This window comes from Amia ocellicauda, chromosome 6 (assembly GCF_036373705.1).
Source record: "Amia ocellicauda isolate fAmiCal2 chromosome 6, fAmiCal2.hap1, whole genome shotgun sequence".
In the NCBI taxonomy this organism is placed as follows: domain Eukaryota; kingdom Metazoa; phylum Chordata; class Actinopteri; order Amiiformes; family Amiidae; genus Amia; species Amia ocellicauda.
This window is the reverse complement of record NC_089855.1, coordinates 5,743,644-5,765,090: the sequence shown is the minus strand read 5'-3', so window position 1 is coordinate 5,765,090 and position 21,447 is coordinate 5,743,644. Positions and strand designations below refer to the sequence as shown.

Genomic DNA, 21,447 nt, shown 5'->3' with positions numbered 1-21,447 from the left:
TCTATTGTTAAAGCTGATTGAATGGGAATGACCTTCACTTACTTTTTCCAGTGCCTCTGCAGTAAACGAGCTTCCATGTCAAGTAATCCACAGTAGAGCGCTGCACAGAATATAAGTCTTCAATACATGGAAAAAATATATACATTTTCCACAATATTTCACTCAAAACCAATGAATGTTTTCAAGATCTGATTAGTAAATATATGAAACAGAATGACCCTGCCATAGTACAACAAAGCCATCCACGTTCACATTAACTGAAAGGAAGCAATGCTATGTGTCTCAAAAATCCTTCTCAAGCCTTACTAGATCTCAGTGAGATGTTTCCCCGCTGATAGACATATCCATATATAAGCGCTGACGTTAATATTTGATTACTGCAGAACCAAGCTGTGCCACGGCGGTTTCTAGCCGGAGTCGAGATTTATGAGTCCACAGTATTCCCATATTCTGGCAGTCAGACTGAAAAGCTCCAGGCAGCTCTAAAGAAAAGAAGCAGAGACTTCTAACCAATTTCTCAACTTGTAATTCACTTTATCAGTGTATAATACATTCCTCAGTCGCCTAATGGTACAGAGCGCATGACAGTAATGTATTAACTACCGGCAATGTTGTCTTAACTGGTCACCATGTTGCACACCATCCCTCTGACAATGTGTATAAAGCCCGAAGCAACTAAGGTCTGTTTCTTTTTGCTGTTCTGACAGAATCACTTTTTCAAACATTGTTCCAGGTATGTTTTAGAAGTAATCTAGAAATGTTTTGCTTACGACAACATTTGTGAACAATGGTGCCTGGAAGGTGCAAAGTATGTATGTATGCATATTCATATAAACACACAGACACAATCTGTGTTTTAAATGTGTTACAACATAAATAATCCTCTTATTCTAAAATAAATGTCAAATATTGTAATTCCCCTTGCTTACATTATTCCCCTTTAAAAGGCTTTACTATGGCAGTTTCTTTGACTGCATTATATGGAATTTGATGCCCTCTATTCACTTGAGTATAAAAATTACATCAAATGAGTGTTTAATCAAACTGGCTTTCCTGGAAGCATATATTTTAGGAGGGTTAAATTAAACTTTAGAGAGCTTTCTAGCTTTAATATGCGGGGCATGACTCCCTTGACTGACATTTTGTGAGAATCACATTAATTAGATTCATGTTGCCATATTGAATGAGAGTGCAGATTTCCATCCATTGATTGACATTAGCTTCAACTCTATTTAGACCACTACCTGTAACATTTTTCTCTGCATATTTATTGTGTGAAACATCATTAGTAGTCTCAATTATGAATATATATATATATATATATATATATATATATATATCGATTGTGTGTTTACTATAAACACACATTAAATAGTCTTAAAAAGTATTACAATATTTCATATGGGAAGGAACTAAGAAACCGCAGATGATATTAATATTGAATATCTTATAAATGTTCATTTCATGCATTACACAAGATGTGCATTTCCATTTTGTATTCATGAGATTCCTCATTTCTCTTTTTTTTCACCAATGATAAATTTGCATGTATAAGTACTGCATATGAAGGAATGCAGAAATCTCCAAGGTAATCTTTAGATATTTTATTTACAAACCACAGCTGTGATGTAGAACTGACACTAGTTAATTCTGTACACATTATTTTTAGACTGAGGCTGAAAACGCTGGTGAAATGCATGCTCAATTAATTACAGTGCGTACACCACAAAGGACTTACTCACAAAAACATATACTTTGTTCAGTTCCCTCATATTTAGTCAACAGCCTTCACCATCTGCATTAAAGGTTCACCCCACCCATCTGACAATCAAACCCACTGGTTGATAACTGGTTTCCATGGGGTCGAAAGTGGCAGACTAAAAGCCACCATCACTACTGGTTTGGTAATTCATGATTGACAGATGGGTCTGTGTTTTAATTTAATCCTCAGTCACTTTTACTATGATTGTTGATTTTGTGATTAGGGCCTGGATCGTATAATCTTTGATCCAACGATCACAAATTACGATTCCATAGCATACAATGCGATTATTTCCAGCTGGAAATAACGATCTATCAATGACTCAAATATAAGACTCTTAAGGGAAATAACATTTGTACGTTCTGCCATCAAGGATATTTGATATTTACCCCATGGAACTGAATTTCAGGAAATATTCACACTCACCGGGGAGTGAAAGCAACAGGATGACAGATGCTGAGATGCTTTCTTAGGAAGAGCCACTCATTTATTTGAAATACAAGCTGCAAAACAGAGGAACATCATCTCGACTCAGGAACAATTACAAGCGACGACAAATAAAATGAATCAATCATGAATCATGTTGATTCCCTCTCTCTTCCCCCACACACACAATAAACTTCCCAAGGACATGGAAATATCAGTGGTATCCCTGGCATGCCTTCAGCCAAATGTCCCTCACTTTCATTTAATGGTCAACTGAAAAATACTTCTTAAACCAATAAAAACACATCAATTGTTTATTAGTATTATGATTATGTTCCATTTATTTGCTTTGTCACATTTAAACACGTTTATTAAAAGAAACAACTGTAATAAATACCCATCTGCAATATTAATGTAGTCAATCAATAATGCTTTTCACATTATCAACATCTAAGATTGTTTTAAATACTTAGCTGCTCTAGATTTACATTCTCCTGACTTAAAGCCATCACAACATTACACTAACATCAATAAATGATTGTAGAGGTGTTGTGGTTATGTTGTAACAGCATTCGATTTTTTTCCCACAATGCCGAGCACAACACTGTACTGGCGCATCTAAGAGTCAACCAAGATAATAAAGATCTAGATCACGGACATGTGCGTTCGATTAAAAATGTATTTCACACTCTTTGTCCACGATGAGATGCTTCTCACCACCCTGACCAGGACCCCCTCAGGGCAGACCCACTCAAAAGGCCTGAGACCACAAACGGCATATTGAAGCATCAGCATCAAACCAATTTTATTTTTACAAAGCCAACTGCTCCATGAAATGACTTTCATCCCTGACTGGGTAGATAGCGCTGATTGTTTATTCTTTTTGCACCTTATGATTTATCCCAATACACTCATCACAAAATTAAAGTATTTATAGTGTGGTTTCTTATTTTTGTTATTTGTTAGGCATGTAGTGAATGAAAAAATAGCCTGTCACGCCAATCCTGGTGGCCGAAGAGCTCGTTAGACCCAGTAACACAAGAATCAACAGCCGCAAAATGAAACATACCTGCAGTGATGATTCACAGAGCAACACAACAGAGCAGATAACGCTCACACTTACAAATTCAACAAACTCACATATTTCAAACCAGTTTAAATAGTAGACAATATATATTAAATATGCATGCTGGTGTTCGTCAAGCACTTTATGTGAAAGAAAAGTTAATTACTTTGCACATTGTTTCATAAAAGCTGTTAACTGAAGCATACAGAACATTGTTTATAAAATACGTGAACCAAATTAATATTACAGTAAATTCAGTCTAAAATGCAAATAAGCCTATTATATTTTTAAAGGTAAACAGAAAATGATGTCTGCATTGCAAGCCTAACAACTAAAAACATTACCTTTTACCTTTTCATAGTGATACACTGCAATAAAATATAAATATATATATATATATATATTATTGCACATTAAAGGACACATAGGAATATTATCTTGTCATTCTAACAAATGTAGTGTGTTATTTTAGTCGCATAAGAATGGACAAAAACTGAATGTATGAATGATACTGATGTATGAATACCACAGGAGTAACACATTAACACTTCAGCTGTTTTAAGAAACCAATGTTTGGGTCACAGGACACACTCCACAATATTACAGAATAATTTCCCCGCATAAGATTATAGGTTCAATTCACTTTAAGATTAAAAGAAGAAAAGATTACACTGTTTAAATCTTATCTAAAAGTAATTCAGTTATTTTCACAGACACATTGCCACGAACTAGAAATACGAGGGGAGCAAACTCAAGTCAGATATGTATATTTTAAATAGGGCCCTACTATTGCAGACAAGACATTTACTCTATTTGTGATATGTATTGCTTTATTGTTTTATACATTTGTCCATTAACAAAACTACGTCATGATGCCAAATTTACAGGTGTGATGACTGAAGCAGTCCTTTGACAATATTTTAAACTGTACACTTGTAGGAAAATGTAATACATGCACAGTGCAATTTGCTGGTAACTCTCTCATCATACAAATAAAATGCAAAGACAGCACTTTGATACTCTCCTCAGTCTTTTGAAGTGCAGCCAGCTGCATGTAGTCAATGAATATTGAGCCACTGAGGAATGGTTTATAATAAAATTATAAAGCACAGCTTTTACAGGGCATTTTCCTTCAGGCGTAAATACTTTTTGGCAATTTCTTGTTTCTCAAAGTCTCCTTAGATGGAAGGACTAGGGGGAGGGGGCAGCAAGGCTGAAGGATAGGCAGAAGGACACCATCCTCATTTCTGAGAAATAAGCACATATCTGATTACAATAAAGGATTATATAAATCTCTTTCTGGCTGAAGCCTCGGGGAATGCTGGCAGTATGCAGTTGTACATTTTAAATAATGAAAACAAATGAAAAAGCAGTAATGCAGACTTTTTGCATAAAATCTGTTACATAATTTCTAAAGCACGGCCTCAACGTTGGGATTCATTAATGTGAATCTTTAGCGAGGCCTTGAAAGGGACATTGTTCAGCGTCTGTTCTTTGATATATATATATATATATATATATATATATAGTATATACTTGCTTCAATTTGAGTGGTCTGACATTTTTAATTACGGCTTAACAAAACATCTTCATTTTTTCACAGCAATCATTTCCCTTTAAATTTGATACTCGTGTGCATCTACTGCTAGTGTTTACCACGAGCAAAGGAAAACAATTTTAGTAGTGGAAACATGTAAGATTTAGTAGTAGTAGTAGTAGTAGTAGTAGTAGTAGTAGTAGTAGTATTTGTTATGTAAAATTGCGTTGACACGCTTGTATTTTAATTGTGGCAATGATCTGAGTTTTAGCTCTGGTCAGCAGATCTACAGAGCTGTAAATGCCCAATATATGCACGTGACAGTGGTTGCAACAGCCAGACTTCATGCTGCGATGGCATATGATTGTAAAGATTGTACGAGCCTAAGTGCTGTCATCGCTCCTTCATTGCTCTTTATATCGGGCCGTATGGCACCTAGGCTTCGGCTGCACTAAAAGATGTACCTAACTTTTTGGATGAGCTGTGAGGATGATTCTGCTGTGATCTGTACAGAAAAATATATATCTATAATCATCTGTCCTTGAACCTATTGTATAAAGCTTCTTATTTAGCTGCAGTGAACTCTGTGATCTGGTTCCCGAGTTTCACGATAAATACTGAGATGAAATACTCATTATTTCAAGCTGTGTGTGATGCATTGTCCATGTAATTCATGTATGTGTATCGCATATTTCTTTAACAATACAGGTGTTGTAGAGTTGGCTCAAATAGTGCATAATCCAATACACAGAAAAGGTTGCTATTCTTAGCCGTTATTGTATGAATTTTAATCCACCACTGGCATCTGTAGGACTTGATATTTCTTTACTTAAAATTGTAGTTGTAGAATTATAATTATTATATAATTATATCATTATAATAAACTAATACATGTTTTTAAACTAGTCCAAGCAATGAAATCAATCATTAGTCACAATGGTTCCTGGCAGTCAATTTTTCCAAGAAGGATTTTATGAACCGCCTGTATTTAGCTCTGGTAACTGACCTATTAATCATGATTTCAACATTTGGTTAAAGTTCAGTTCTAAATCCAGAATTAAAAATCAAAAAGGCTGGTAACTCGAAAGAATTGCTTAAAAGAAAGACGACACTGTTAGTGGCAGGCAAAACTTAATTTAATAGCATGATATAATTGTCTGGTTGCAAACTAGACTCCCTGCACAACCAAAAGTACCATCTGTAAATGTTAAACACTACATTTTGTACTGTTTGCTCTTTAGTAAATCATATTTCGTCAACTTAAAAAGAGACATGCTTATAAAATATTACATTAATACGATCTTAAACTGAGTTGGGTTCCTTCATCGCTTTGTTTAACATATTCAGTGTACATCTTGGTTTATTTCTATGGATATGCTTTCATTAAACTGTTTCATTCAGACGTGTTCAAGAGAAGATAAAGAAACAAAAAGTGAAAGAAATCGCCAAACAGAGAAGATGGAAAAGGTTCAAGTACAGCCAGCTACGTCCTCAATAATTACATTTAACAATCTTTTAAGAGCAAAGAGAGCTTATACCATTGTCATCTGCATAAAAAATAAGCAATTATTAAACTGATATAAATTAATGAAGTATCCGTAGACTTTTAATAATGCAAGGGGGGGACACTGCATATGCATGAGAATATTTAAAGTATGATACTAAATGAAAAATGTTCATTTTTTTACCCATCATGTTATGTTTCTAAAGTACCATCCAGTAATTAAGATTCATATAGAAAAACTGATTTTGTATGTGAAATGTACAATAGCTATGCAGATTTAATGCGGTATCATTTGGAAACAGATGGAAAGTGGTGAATTTAATTTCTTCAGTCCAGGGGACTCGTCGATTGCATCATCTTTTGAAAAGTTTAAACAATATGTACATGAAACTTCTGTGAGGTGAAGCTAAACACCATAACTGGATACAAATATTTAAAAGTGAGTGATATACTTTGAGGACATTCTGGATACTGTGAAAGTGTGATGCAATCATTTGATGATTCCCAAAAATAAATAAAGCATACATAGAATACCAATCTGTATTTAATTACAGGCAACACATATGTGTATATATATATATATATACAGACAGGTGACAAATTAAAGGAAAAACCTGATTAAATGAGTGGAGGAACATAACGAGCAGGCCCAGTTGACCTCGATTTTGGATCAAGATGGCAAGAGGAAGGGATCTCAGTGTCTTTGAAAGAGGGGTCATTATTGGGGCACCATAGGCACTGGTCTACAGAGATGTAGAAAAAAGTGATCTGGTCAGAGTCATCCTTCACCATATTCTGGACAAGTGGGCGAGTGCATGTGTGGGACACCAAGAGAACGGGACAGGCCTGACTGCTGGACCCTACAGTGAGGGGGTCTGGAGGCTCTGTTATGCTGTGGGGGGCATTTTCCTGGCATGGTTTGGGTCCACTTGTCCCCTTAGAGGGAAGGGTCACTGCAAATCATGACACAGTTATTCTGAGTGATCACCTTTATCCTCTGGTGACACATTTCTATCCTGATGGGAGTGGTCTCTTCCAGGATGACAATGCCCCATCCACAGGGCACGAGGGTCACTGAATGGTGTGATGAGAATAAAAATTATGTGAATCATATGCTATGGCCTTCGCAGTCACCAGGTTGAGCCCCATTGAACACCTATGGGAGATTGTGGGCCGACGTGATAGACAGCGCTCTCCACCACCAAATGTGGGAATATCTTTTGGAAGAATGGTGTTCATCCCTCCAGTAGAGTCCAGAGACTCGTAGAATCTGTGCCAAGAGCATTGAAGCTGTTCTGGGGCTCGAGGTGCCCAACACCTCACTGAGACACTGTATGTTGTTTTTTCCTTAAATTTGTCACCCATCTGTATATTAAATTACTGTATAAGTATCATTTCAGTTATGTTTCCCACCATGTGACCATGTTCTCCAGGAAATCACAGCTCTGGCAAGATTCCCATCACAGAGACGGGCAGTATCTGCAGGTTAGATCACATTGATGTGCGGTACTGTGTGTGATTTAAACACGTGAAGATCGAGAGCTGATGCTTGGTTGTTTAAAATGACAGCATGCTTGAGACACTCTGAAAGCCCCGATCTAAGCGTTTATAGATTTAATATATCACGCTTTCTACTTACTGAGTCTATCATGTAAATTCTGCTCATGTTTCAGCTTGATTGACAGAAGCATTGTAATTACACTACCTCAGTCCAACAGACAGAAAACAGAGTTGACATTTAAATATGATGCATCTTTAACTGGATTAAAAATAACACCTTGTGTCTCTGTGTAATGCTGCAGAGCCTCGCAGTGAAGCACCCCACTGACTGGAGGAAGAAGGACAAGCTCACATTCCTGTTTTGCTCGCAAGTACCAATTATAACAGGCTTTTCCAGGACCGCAATAATGGGTAAACTACACCACCAAGAGGGATGCATTTTCTGTCGAGAGAGCGAGCGCAGCTACCTCCGGATGGCCCTTGCAATCTGGTTTAAGTGGGCTGAAAGCTTACAGTACAGTCCTAAATAGCCTCCTTGGGAAGACAGTGAACAAAGTGCTTTCCAGCAGTTATGAAAGTTGTTTTCAGGCATCCTTCCAGTCCCTCGGGCGGTACTAATAATTTAACAAAAACACATACCTGAACGCTAAAAGTTTGTTCACAGTTAGAATAAAACATTAGTTCAGAATCGAATGACTGTTCTCTCTTTTCAGGACTGTGAATTAAATTAAGGCATTTCTGAAAGAGGCTAAGTGTAAAGGCTACACGAAACGTTTCATAGCTCTGCTAGATCAGAAAATAAACTGCAGAAAACAGATATGTTTATATGTGGATACCACTCAAGTCATCATGTTGCATTATTCTGTTTCCTGGTACTCCATGTAGACCTGTAATTGACATAACTTGAAAGACTATATAAACCACTTTAGGGTATAATATTGTAGTACATTTTAGAAGTGATAGATTACTTGTATTTAGTGCATGTCAAAATTAAATAAAATACATGGAATTTGATGAGGTGACTGTCTCTCTCTGTGGGGAACTATTTTATCATTTTATTCTCCCTTTTGGCAGTTATTGTGTGTGGAGGATGCATACAAGTCATTATTACCTCATACTTGGTCTGTGTTTTAATGCTTATTGGGAGTTGTTTTGTTTGAACATTGAGTGGAAGTATTCTAATTGAGCCACCTGACAGTAAAATCGATACAGGAACATGGGAATGAACAATGTCCTTTATAGAAGCACTAAAGATCGTTGACAGAGAAGAGTGTTCCCCGTCTGGCAGCTGTGGCTGGAGGCCTGACCAGACCATTTCCATCTCAATGGGTTCTGGAGCTCAGCAACATTCACAGATTAGATTCTTTGGGCTTAAAAGGATCTGCTGATATTATGAGATCAAAGGACACTTATGAAACCTCAACCCTTTAAGCTGATGTGTTGAGTTGTGTTGCGTTGGAACTGGAATGGGGAAATTCAAAAACTGAACAGGGTTGTACAGCAGGGAAATTACATTTGATCAGAAAATGTACATTATTGAGGAGAAAGAGGCACTTTTGAAGCACTTGCTGTATAATTGGGTATGTCTGAAGCAGAGCAATTGCTTGGCTTTATATAATACAGTCAGAATTCCCCATGAATCTGGGAAGACGCCACGTGTTTATGCACTTGGTTCTGAATTGTTATTTCATCTTTTTTGTATTTAGTTCAGGCTTATTAGAGACCTGAGCTTCAGCGGTATTTTGGATACCACAGCAGAAATGTGTCACGAAACAAAAGTTAACCTTGAAGTTTGCTAATAGACTTACTTTCCTTTAAAGTCATGGTTTATAATATATTAAATGGATGGTTCCCAGCGTAGACATGTGTGTCTATATTTTGCATTTAATCACCCTTTAAAAGACAACATTATTCAGAGTGCTGTACATTCCCGAGAACATTAAAATTCAAGTAGGTGGAAACTCCCTAAAGGGAAAAGTCTATATATTCCTAAATGTCACTTAATTTTCTGCTTTAGCCTATGAGCGTGATATGTAGTGCTTTAAATACAAGGGGGAAAATGACACAACCATTTAATCCTGTCCAAACAGAATGTATCAGTTCACCAACCCTAATCTTAAAGTGTTAAGAGACGTGAATTTGTAATTGAATGTGCAATAGACTGAGATCAATCAAAAAGCATATTTATTTTTTATCTGAATGTATCTATGCAGCCATCCAGTGGGTTCTATAAAGTATACATCACACGATGGAAGCAGTGTCGTCTCACAAACACATGGCTGATGGTAAGGTGTCTTGAAAAGTCTCCACACAACTGCAAGTCATAAATAAGCAACCGGATGCATCTGGAATTTTAATCAGGTTTAGTAATGTTAATCTTGCTTCTGTCGACTCACTTGCTATGCTTTTATGAGCAGCTGACACTTCTTCTCACAACGTTCACCTTATCCTCTTGTTTTTGTCATTTATAACAATATTTATTTATTTATTTTGGCAGTGCCATTAAGACCTCATCATGAGTCTCATTCAAAGACAATGTCAACAGTGCTCAGTTTGCCAGTTTTTAGTTTTTGTTGTTGATAGAAGTACAAACTGCTACTTTTAGAGGCCTTCAAAACTAATTTAGCATGAATATAAGAGGTTATAAAAAGCTGAAATGCCTACTTAAGACCTTACAAAATATCCTTTTATATTCACCACGACTAGTATTGATAGTCTCGATATAAATGCACAATCCTAAATCCTCCAAAGTACTCTCAACCATGAACATTGTGAGAGGGGAAGCCCGTTCTATACATGTGTTGATACCACTAAAGTGCAATGTATTATACTGTGATGCATATACACAATTGTGTAGTCTGCTGATTTCTGTTAGCATTGCACTCTATTTAAATACTGTAATATTGCATTAGTTTTCTTTGCATATTGTTTTGGAATTTGAATTCAAATGTATGACAGATAAATGGTTGCTAGCATCTTATCAACAAATATACAGTATATCTGACACTATACTCAGGCTCAACAGAGTAATGCTGAAATTACAGGTAACCTAATGGTTTCCTTAGAAACCATTAGAGCAAACGGCAGTGTCAACTGATGCTTTAAATGTTGCTATGGACACTAGTGCAACTTAAAACAGAAGTTAAATCTAATTCAAATATATGATCAGCTACAGAATGTAAGGTATGATAAAGTGAAGGACAAACATGCAAGTTACAAAATGATACACCATCTGAATGTTTGAAAATGGAAATTAGAATCAGATGCTCAATCTCATCATAGCAGACCCTTTTCTCGGCAGAGGGAGAGAAGAGTTTGAGTCTTTGTAACTGGAGTCACACACAACATCTACACACGGTTTTAGCTGCATTACAATAAGCTATTTCATACAAATAACTAAAACATTGCACTTAAGGAGTGTGATGCCTTGTTGGCGGCACGCTGTAGGACCGTGGGGGATGAAAATCGGGTAGAAACTCCTGACCTGCTGTTCCCTCCATGACATCCTGGGTTGGAGGGGCAGGAGGAGAGCGAGGCGAGTGTGGGCTGGAGAGAGTGAGACGGAATAGTGAAGGAACTGAATAACGGTAACAGATTGCATTGATGGACACTGACATTGATTTTGGATTATGGACTCAGAGTGTTCGCCAGTGTGTGTGTGTATCATCAGTTACATGTTTAGAGAGGGATCCGTTCACTAGTTTAGGCTCGAAAGGAGCTACAGGTTTGCTTTGTTTTTTTATACGTCTGTTCATTTGACCACCCGTGCACTGCGTATTAATAAATTCACCCATTCTGCACCATTCCCATGTCTATTGTTTGCTGAGCCCTGCCTTTAGAGACCCAGTCGCTGTGCCCAATCACACACGGTGCCACAGTTGGTGGAGAATGCGAGAAAAGCTGTACGGTCCAGGAAACAAAGAAAGAAAAAATAAACTGAAGAAAATTAAGGCACTGTTGCCCCACTACCTGGCCGCAACAAACGAGCACTTGGCGTTCTGCTCCCTGTTGAACTTATTTCCTAGTCAGCATGGAGAAGCAGCATGCCAGGATTTATATAAAGTACCCCGAGGAAAAGATCAACTTGAGCTGCACAGTGATATGGAGCACAGTGAGAAATGAATTGTGGGATTAAGGCAACTGAATTTATGTTCTGTTAAGGGTGATATAGCACACAAAACATGGTGTTACAGTTGAGTTATATAGTATACACTCTGGAGGGGATGAGAAACTTAAAACAGACCATTAAGAGACATGGTTGTCATGTGTGATATGTCTTCGATCCAATTAGAATCACTTTTTTCCTGTACGAGTAGTTCTACATTACAAGTTAAGTTGGTTACATTGCTCTTCAGACACTTTTGTCATGTCATATCAGAAAACCACGAGAAATTCAAAAGTCAAAACTATTTTCCTCACTGACATTTAATGACAGTTATAATCAGCAGAAATCTCTATGCTTGGGATCACATCTGTAATCACTATAACTGATAAATACTTTGTCATGAATACAATAAAATACTGTATGTCGAATGTGTGTCACGTTGACACATTTCAAATGAACAGATCCCAAATTAAGACTGAAAGGGCAGATCAGATGCTCACCTTTAAACTCTCATTGCCTTTGCGTCTTTCCTCCCCTGATGACACATTTCAAATGAGCTCAGGCTGACAGTTTCAATTTCCTGGCACGGTAGTTTGTTCTCAATACAAACTCTTTGTGTAGGGAAGCGCCTCCTATACTAAAGACTCAACACACTTATTTATAGTTTCAAGCGCTGACCTCGGATACTTGTTTCTTTGTCGAGCTGGAAGTGTATATTCAGTTTTTGTCTGTGTTGGTAACTTTGAAGATTTTGAATACATGAATCATATCCCCCTGGAAATCCTCTCTGCGGTTAGTAAGAACTCGGTTTTCCCCAAAATCTATTTGTCTCCAAGTTTACTCTCCCTGCTTCTCAAAGGCCATTAGTGCAGGGCGGCACACTAAATCCTGCACAATACAGCAGACACCATTGAGTCTTGACATTTAATTAGCTTATTCGCTTTTGTGACCTTCACATTAGAGAATGGCTGCAAATTATGTGCTCAGCTGAGACCACAACAATATTCCCAGCTGACGATTTATAATAACTTGCGGTTATTGAATGGAAGTCTGGTAATGGGGGGGGGGAGCTGTAACAACTTACCAGAGTTTATCATGTGAATGTGTGTTAAAAGCACCCATTGAATGCTTTCAAAACAGCGAAGGATTCTGAACAGTAAGTCAATGCGTACCTAATACGGTCAAAGGTTGCTGTGGCTTAGACTATTTGATTAGACTTGTCTTTCACAGAGAGACAATAAACTGGCTCTGTACATGCTAAGCACTCTTGAGTCTACAAGAAAAATATCAGTAAAGCTTTGTTTGGTGTTGCTTCTATGTAGCCTAAATAAAACCATCAGAAACACCCTGCAATCACACTACACAACCACTTAATAAAGCCTGTTATCTTTCATTGTGTTTACAAAATGTGTAAACTACAGTATAATAAAGAAAAAGACAAATTAATCTCTGCCTTAACCCTAATCCCAACCCAGCGCTCTGAGCAGTGTTATGAATACGTGCCTGTTATGACATAAAATGTTAAATGTGCTTATGTCACAGTGTGGAGCTTTTATTAAGGTGTTATAAAGGCTACAAAGAAGGGAGGATAGATAAACATTATTATGTGTGTTTAACAGGACATCCCAGAATAAGCATGTCATCATCCTCTGTGTGTGATGCATTTAGGCAGTGCATCAGTGGGGTAAAAGTACAATTTGGAGCTCATCAGGTTTCTCAAAATCAAATCCCAGACACATGATATCAGAGCTTCTAGCAAACGCCTCCCGGCTCACTGCAGCGCTGGGAGGATTGAGTTTGGTGTAATCAGCAATTATCTGTAAAGCAGGAGACAAATCAATACTCTTACGGTTGTGCTTGGAAGGTCAAAATGCATTCGCTGTTACTTAAAAATGCAGGACAGACTGTCTGCTGTTAATGTTGTTGTTTTTTTTTGGTTTGTGCTCACCCACCTGCTTTACAAGCAAGGGTTAACCATTAGGAGAGCTTAAATGCGCTTCTCTGTAATCCAGAGTTGTAAATGAACAACATGCAATAGTTCCAGAACAGTTTGAAAGCTTCCATTTAGAATTTTGGCATCTTTATTTTATTTAGAAAAGAATACTCATTATCTCGACTGGCGTCTCATCCTGGGTGTATTCCTGCCTTGCACCCTATGCCTGCCAGGTTCGGCCCTGGCTTCCCCACGACCCTCGCCAGGATAAGCGGTTTTGAAAATGGATGGATGGATGGATGGATACTCACTATCTCTCATTGTTTTTCGTGTATTAACTTATTTTTCAGATTTGTTATTACAACTAGAATTTGGTGTGCATATACAGTGAGGGGGAAAAAAGTATTTGATCCCCTGCTGATTTTGTACGTTTGCCCACTGACAAAGAAATGATCAGTCTATAATTAAGAGAGAGTCTATAAAGTCAGTCTATAAATAAGAGAGAGCTCCTAATCTCAGCTTGTTACCTGTATAAAAGACACCTGGGAGACAGAAATCTTGCTGATTGATAGGGGATCAAATACTTATTTCCCTCATTAACATGCAAATCAATTTATAACTTTTTAGAAATGCGTTTTTCTGGATTTTTTTGTTGTTATTCTGTCTCTCACTGTTAAAATACACCTACCATTAAAATTATAGACTGATAATTTCTTTGTCAGTGGGCAAACGTACAAAATCAGCAGGGGATCAAATACTTTTTTCCCTCACTGTATATGTGTGCATCTGTATTGCTAATCGTGTTGTAATTAAGATGATACAGGGCCATGATGTGATTGGAAGAACTGTGTGTGTCATACCACATATGAGGTAAAACAAATTACTGAAACGCAGTACTCTATTTATTACCTTTTTAATGGACCTGGTGAAAAGTCTGGGGTGCACTGAATGAGTGGTCTATTGAGATGGATTTAAATAAATTATTGCTTTAATTGATACACTGATTTAGATGTTCCTGTGTTAAAAGCTTTCTTAAATCTGAATGAAGCATGGAAATGGTCGGGGAAATAGGATAATTAGACTTTATACTCACAATAATATCATAATTACCCTTTCAAATGTGAAAATCTGCAGATCATGTGAAATTACATAATTGCCAGAGTGAAGGTGAGGTGCACGATTAAAAGGATTTGCCACAAATAAAATTCAACAGAAGACCAAATTATCAAAAATTCACCACAGAAATAAGTGCATATATAATGAAGTGCCACCTCAGAGCACCATTACCATAATAAACTGAAACATGAAACACTGCAGAGCATATTATGAGATTGTAAGACAATATTAATGAGGATGTTGTAGCATCTTTATATATGTATGTACCTGTAGTGTGTTTTAATGGTTTTTCTTGTTTAACAAAACAGTTCAGCATTTTTTTAACCACAGGGGACCACCCACCTATTGTATCACTGTTAATTAACACACACACACACAAAAGTAGAGCATTAATATGAGGAGAAAAAGGAGTCTTCGTTACCGTTATTAATCGTGCTATAAATCTGATGGCATGAAACAGAATGACCAAAATCTCTAATTGCATTAACCTACAAGACAGCAGAGAAGCATCTTCACTTTCTTCTACTGCAGTTTACCAGGACATGGAGTTCCCACCCCTCTGACAACACAATCCTTGAAATGACAATTCAGAAACCTATTCTATAGAGGATATGTAAAGAAACTCACTCCGGCTGGTCTATTAACGGCTCATCCTTGACACCGCAATCCTGGGCCGTCGCTGGATCGGGGCGATTATCGTCTAATTCCACGTCCTCGTCTTGTTGCTGATTCAACTCCATGATATGAACAGAATTAAAGTGGAGAGGTGCAGCTTTCCACCGGAGCCTGGCTCAGAGTGGCCCGACCGTCTGCCTTCCTAAGGTGATATTAGGATTCCAGAGGAGAGTTTCTTCTGAAGTTAACACTGTAAATGGATACCAAGACCAAAAAAAAACAGAAGAAAAATCAATACCTTGTGGCCAGCTGTGTTTCACAGTTCAGCCTACGAGAAATCGGATACAATAAGGTATTGTTTTCCAGCAAGGGCTGTTTCTAAGTGCCTGATTAAGGTCTTGTCTAACATCGAAATTACATTAGCTTTGACTAGCAGACCCATTTCCTCAGGATTATGAGGGACCTGCCGCACTCAGTATATGAAGCAATAACTAAAGCTTGAAACACTTGATCGCAAACTCCACAGAATCCTCTAGAAATTGAATAGTTTAAGGAATATTCTTTCAAGTGTCCTAGACGTCTACCAAGTCTTTAGCAGTCTGGGGGATAGGACAGGCCAGGGATAAAGCAGTGAGAGGTAGGACTATGGAATGGGTGAGAGTTAAGAGTGTGGTGGTCTTAGTTGTGCTAAAGTTAGAACTAAATTTCGGATGTGGTCTTGACGAGGATATTGGGCTGTTGGTCTGGTAACAGGCTTTGGGACAGACGCTGAGCTGGACTTTACTGTACAGGACGAGTGACTGAAGGTAGAGGTTCGGTTTGGAGGTAGAGTTTACAGCGGAGGTCAACTAGGGTAATGTCAAATATTTAAAAACCATCCATGCGTGTGACAGGAAGTCTAATGTAAGCAGATGCAACACAAGATTAAGCTTGATGAACTCTTAAAATTAAAACATCTGCATATTGCTAATTTGCTTGGAAACGCTAGAATATTGCCTCAGTGAAATCTTCCTGTCAATCAGCAGCCTACTTATTAAGTCTCTGGCTGCAGCAGATGTTGCTCAGAGTAAGGGAGTAAGGTCAGGCAAAATGCCAGCTTTATTAATTATCAGACGTGTTTTCCCAGGAGAGAGCACCCATATTCAAACGCCTAATTGGAGGAAATTATATTGTAAAAAACATTATCATCCCACAGATTTCTATATGATTCCAAGCAGTTGCTAAGGAACCTAAAGATACATTTTGTAATGAAGTTTTTATCAAAACAAGAAAATATCAAATAAATAATAGTCTCCAGAGTATTGATACTGTATGAAGTGGTGTAATGTAAATTAGCAGTGAATAATAACTAAGTAAATAAATCCAGTTAAGTACATTACTCAGGGCTGAATAATTTATTTCTATATCTCAGGAGGATTACCAGTTAATTCGACAAGATTAATTAAATACACACTGTCACCAGTACTGCTATAGTGCTTGTATATGAATAATATAATTAATATTTGGGATGTATATTTATCAGGATCAATTAAAAAACAGTGGCTTTGAGAAATATCACTGAAGGAATTGTATATCTAAACCTTAATGTCAACGGGTATTTATAAGCAATAAAAATACAGTAAATACTGTACTTTAATATGAAAAAGGTTAAACAAAATAAAAGTGGAAAAGGAAGGCAAAATTATAATCATTCATTACTGGTTTTCATAAACAAAGAAGAAATATTGTGTTTCCCAGGCTCCCAGCTATAGGCCTTTGCTATGCAGTACAACAGGCTGGTCAAAACAAACGCAGTCTAATCTGATATGAACATTAGCAGAATTCATGATCATTATTATTATTCAATAATAAAGAATCAATACAGTTGTTGGGCTTCCATATTGTTAATGCAAGGTGTATATGCCATGCGCTATTATGGTCCGTGCTGTAATAGGAAACATAATAATAGAAATGAGATCATAGAATGTAATAGAAGACAGTTGTAACCCAGCATTCTATTCATGTAAGTATTGTTCTTTCTTCTTTATTATTATTATTATTACTACTACTTCTACAACTACAACTACTAATTCATTTAAAAATATCACTTTTAGAGGGAAAAGGTGTAAAATTATCCCAGTGCCTTATTGCCACAACCGAATGCAGAAACACAGAACACCTTTCAGATTTCAGCCGTGGCACTAATGCTGATCACAGCTTTACGACAACAATGTGTTTCTGCTTCCAGTCTCAGCTCAAAGTAACCAATACACACTGTCTGGAAATAATAGATGTGGGGTGAGCCACAAAGTTGCCAAATAATTTCAAAACCCTTAACCCGAAGCAAAAGTACCTCAAACACAGGTAAAAAATATTTGTGAAGCAACAGCCAGTAGAAACACAACACACAACGTGCTAGACAACATGGCGTACTGTCAATATGGAACCTTAAGATTAGCAAAATACCCCCAAAAAACATAACAAAAGTACTACAACCCAACCACAGTTCTCAAGATGTGTTATGTAATGTAGACAGGGCCTTAGTGTCCAACCATCTTAACATCAGGAGGTAATTTCTCTCAGGATTTCAAACCCATTTTCCCAAGATCACAGAATAATTAAGATTTCAGGATGGAAAAATTGTAATCTTGGGATCTCGAGATTGTATCTGGGGAGATCCTGAAATAAATGTTCTTGCAAATCCGAGATAACAAAGACTATTTTAATCTGGTCATTGCCTCAACCAACCACCAAATCCTACATGAGAAAATGATTAATTTAAATGTATTTGCAGTTTGGTAACAAAGCAGAACTTCCATTTTTAATTGAAGTGAATAATTTCCATCAAAATGTGCCTCTCCACCTTACATCTGAAAGTCTTGCAGGGGTGAAGTCAAGCAGATCAGCTCCATCTGGTTTGAACTTTCTTTCTCATGGTTATGCAGAAGCACTAGCATTGTCGGTCGGGGCCATTTCAAATGTAGCAAAAGAAATCAACTGCAATGTATTTGTTTTAGTCAGTGATCGCTTGATGTTTTGGAATAACGACAGCGTGAGTTATTCTTTTTCTCTCTCTGAGTAGACGTGAGTTAGCAGGACAGACGAATGTTCATTAAAAGTTTCATCGAACCCTCCAGAAGCTGAAAGCACGCATCCTAATTAGCTATACTAGGGGAGAGACCATCCTTTGTATGGTAATTAAAGCAGCCATACAACCACTGGGACCGGCTGCTCGGAAATCAATGAGAATGATCAAGGAGGAGCACATTTGCATAGGAATTATGTCCATTAGTTCTATTCATCAGTATACTATTCACATATTTTCACTTTGGAAATGTAGAGTCTAAATTACAATTGCAATTGTTTCTGTGGAAAGATATTACACTGGAAAACTGCACATTGCCAGTGAGGCTAAGACTTGCAGAATTACAGATATTCAACAGCATTTTTTATAGAAATGTTAAGTATTTACATAGGATAGGATTTTTTTAAAGATTGAATCAAGGTTTTCAGTTGACCTGAAATGATCAAGGAATTGTTTCAATGTTAAACCATTCTCTTTCATTCTCTCAGTCTTTATCTTTATTTGTGCATTTCTAGTCTAACAACAGATGAAAATGTACATATTTCAGGGTATTTCAGTGTCACAAACTGCTTAAATTGGACATCAGTGTTCATTATTGCCCAGTATATATATGTAGGTGTGTGTGTGTGTGTGTGAAAACTTTTTCCCCTTTACAGTGGGAGTATGCTGTGTAGATAAGTGCTCATTTAAATGCATGAAACTCTGAGGCACTGACACAACAAAATATGAAAAGGAAAAAGGGGGTGTCGTCCTTCTATAGGGACTCTATGTGGGTGTCCTTATTAATTTGTATTGTTGCCATTGTTTATCAAAATTTGAATGCACAAATCCTATATTCAACAGAGGATACAGAATAAATTAATTAGCAGAACAAGTGCAGGGCAGTCAGATATCAGGAAAACACCCAAGCATGCTGGCTGGATAAGGTTTGCAGATAAAAAGCACCTTGAGTCTCATGCATTTCATCAGGGAGATCCACTTGAACCCACAGCCTTTGCTACCAGCCTTCAGCGTCCTTTCAAAACCACAGATATTGTAAAGAATAGCTGAGACCTCAAAACTTGTTTAATTCCTAGCAAGTCATTTATCTTCTAAGGTGAGGATGCCTTTCTCAGTACTTTACTGCAGCCAGCCATATATTAATGAACAGCCGGTAAATCCACTTTCCCCTGGAACATATGTCTGAGATACAGCACCATTAATAAAGTGTAGATACTGAGGAAACGCTTTGTTTAAAACTTCAAAACCAGTTCACTGTCTATAAATCAAAAAACCCTATTAAATGTATAAAATGTTAAGCTGCAATCAATAATACATACCAAACATTCATGTAGGCTATACAATGAAACTCGATCAAATATATTTGTATGGTTTAGCGTTACAATATTATTTTAGTTTGAAATAATAAGATAGGCTACAGTAATACATTGCTTCAGGAATCCTCTGTGAACGAAGATCATTTATAACGAAGTCGGACGTTTGTTAAAACATAAACAAACCAAAAATTAAACGTAAAAAACGAATTGAAAAATCCGAGGTCAGGCGTAGTGGGGTTTGTTTACATTATCAGAAGCCAATCAGTGTAGAGATACGTGCGTGTCCCTCAGCTGGTCCAATCAGTGTAGAGAGATGTGCGTGTCCCTCAGCTGGTCCAATCAGTGTAGAGATACGTGCGTGTCCCTCAGCTGGTCCAATCAGTGTAGAGAGATGTGCGTGTCCCTCAGCTGGTCCAATCAGTGTAGAGAGATGTGCGTGTCCCTCAGCTGGTCCAATCAGTGTAGAGGTACGTGCGTGTCCCTCAGCTGGTCCAATCAGTGTAGAGATACGTGCGTGTCCCTCAGCTGGTCCAATCAGTGTAGAGAGATGTGCGTGTCCCTCAGCTGGTCCAATCAGTGTAGAGAGATGTGCGTGTCCCTCAGCTGGTCCAATCAGTGTAGAGGTACGTGCGTGTCCCTCAGCTGGTCCAATCAGTGTAGAGAGATGTGCGTGTCCCTCAGCTGGTCCAATCAGCGTAGAGATACGTGCGTGTCCCTCCGCTGGTCCAATCAGTGTAGAGATACGTGTGTGTCCCTCAGCTGGTCCAATCAGTGTAGAGAGATGTGCGTGTCCCTCAGCTGGTCCAATCAGTGTAGAGATACGTGCGTGTCCCTCCGCTGGTCCAATCAGTGTAGAGGTACGTGCGTGTCCCTCAGCTGGTCCAATCAGTGTAGAGATACATGCGTGTCCCTCCGCTGGTCCAATCAGCGGCCGCTTCCGCAGTCTTCCACTTCCGTCATTGCAGAACATCGTCGTAATGGAGCATTGTGTATTTATGTATTTATTGCTATTATTTTGATAGTGATCAAATAATCGTATCGCCCTGTTATCCAAGCGAACATCTGATGCTAGTCTTACTGGAAACAGGGTCCTGCGCTAACCCACCCATCACATCAAGTCTGAGTGGAACAAGAGGGTCTGATTGTAAAGTCTGCACTGCTAGTTAACGTTAACAGCTAATTAAGAGCATTTACAAAAACTGATTAGGAAACTCCCAGGTTTAAACCTTCATGATGCTAATAACACAGATTAAAGCTTGGACACCCCCGCCAATGGAAAACTACAAGCCTGTGCATAGTGGTTACATTGATGATGAGAAGAAGAAATTAGCATCTTACAAAAAAGTTTTGTAGTTTTATTAGCAGGTGGATCAAAGTGTGGATTTAATTCCAGTAGTGAAACAGCAGACATTTGATTTGGTGAGTTGGGAACTGGTTTAGCTGTGAAAGAACAGGTAGTATATTAATATCCCTGATAATGTCCCCCAAAGGATCTGGACATGG

At 37.8% G+C, this 21,447-nt stretch overlaps 1 protein-coding gene across 2 annotated transcripts in view; it reads right to left on the bottom strand.

Annotated features, from left to right (window-relative positions):
- The window catches only part of LOC136750817 (FERM and PDZ domain-containing protein 4), a 114,350-nt gene extending 98,542 nt beyond the window's left edge, over positions 1-15,808 (bottom strand). For both annotated transcript variants that reach the window (XM_066705915.1, XM_066705917.1), the window contains exon 1: positions 15,577-15,808. In XM_066705915.1, coding sequence (XP_066562012.1) covers positions 15,577-15,689 — 113 coding nt within the window. In that variant the 5' untranslated portion in view covers positions 15,690-15,808. The remainder of the gene's footprint in view (positions 1-15,576) is intronic.
- Between the last annotated feature and the right edge of the window lie 5,639 nt (positions 15,809-21,447).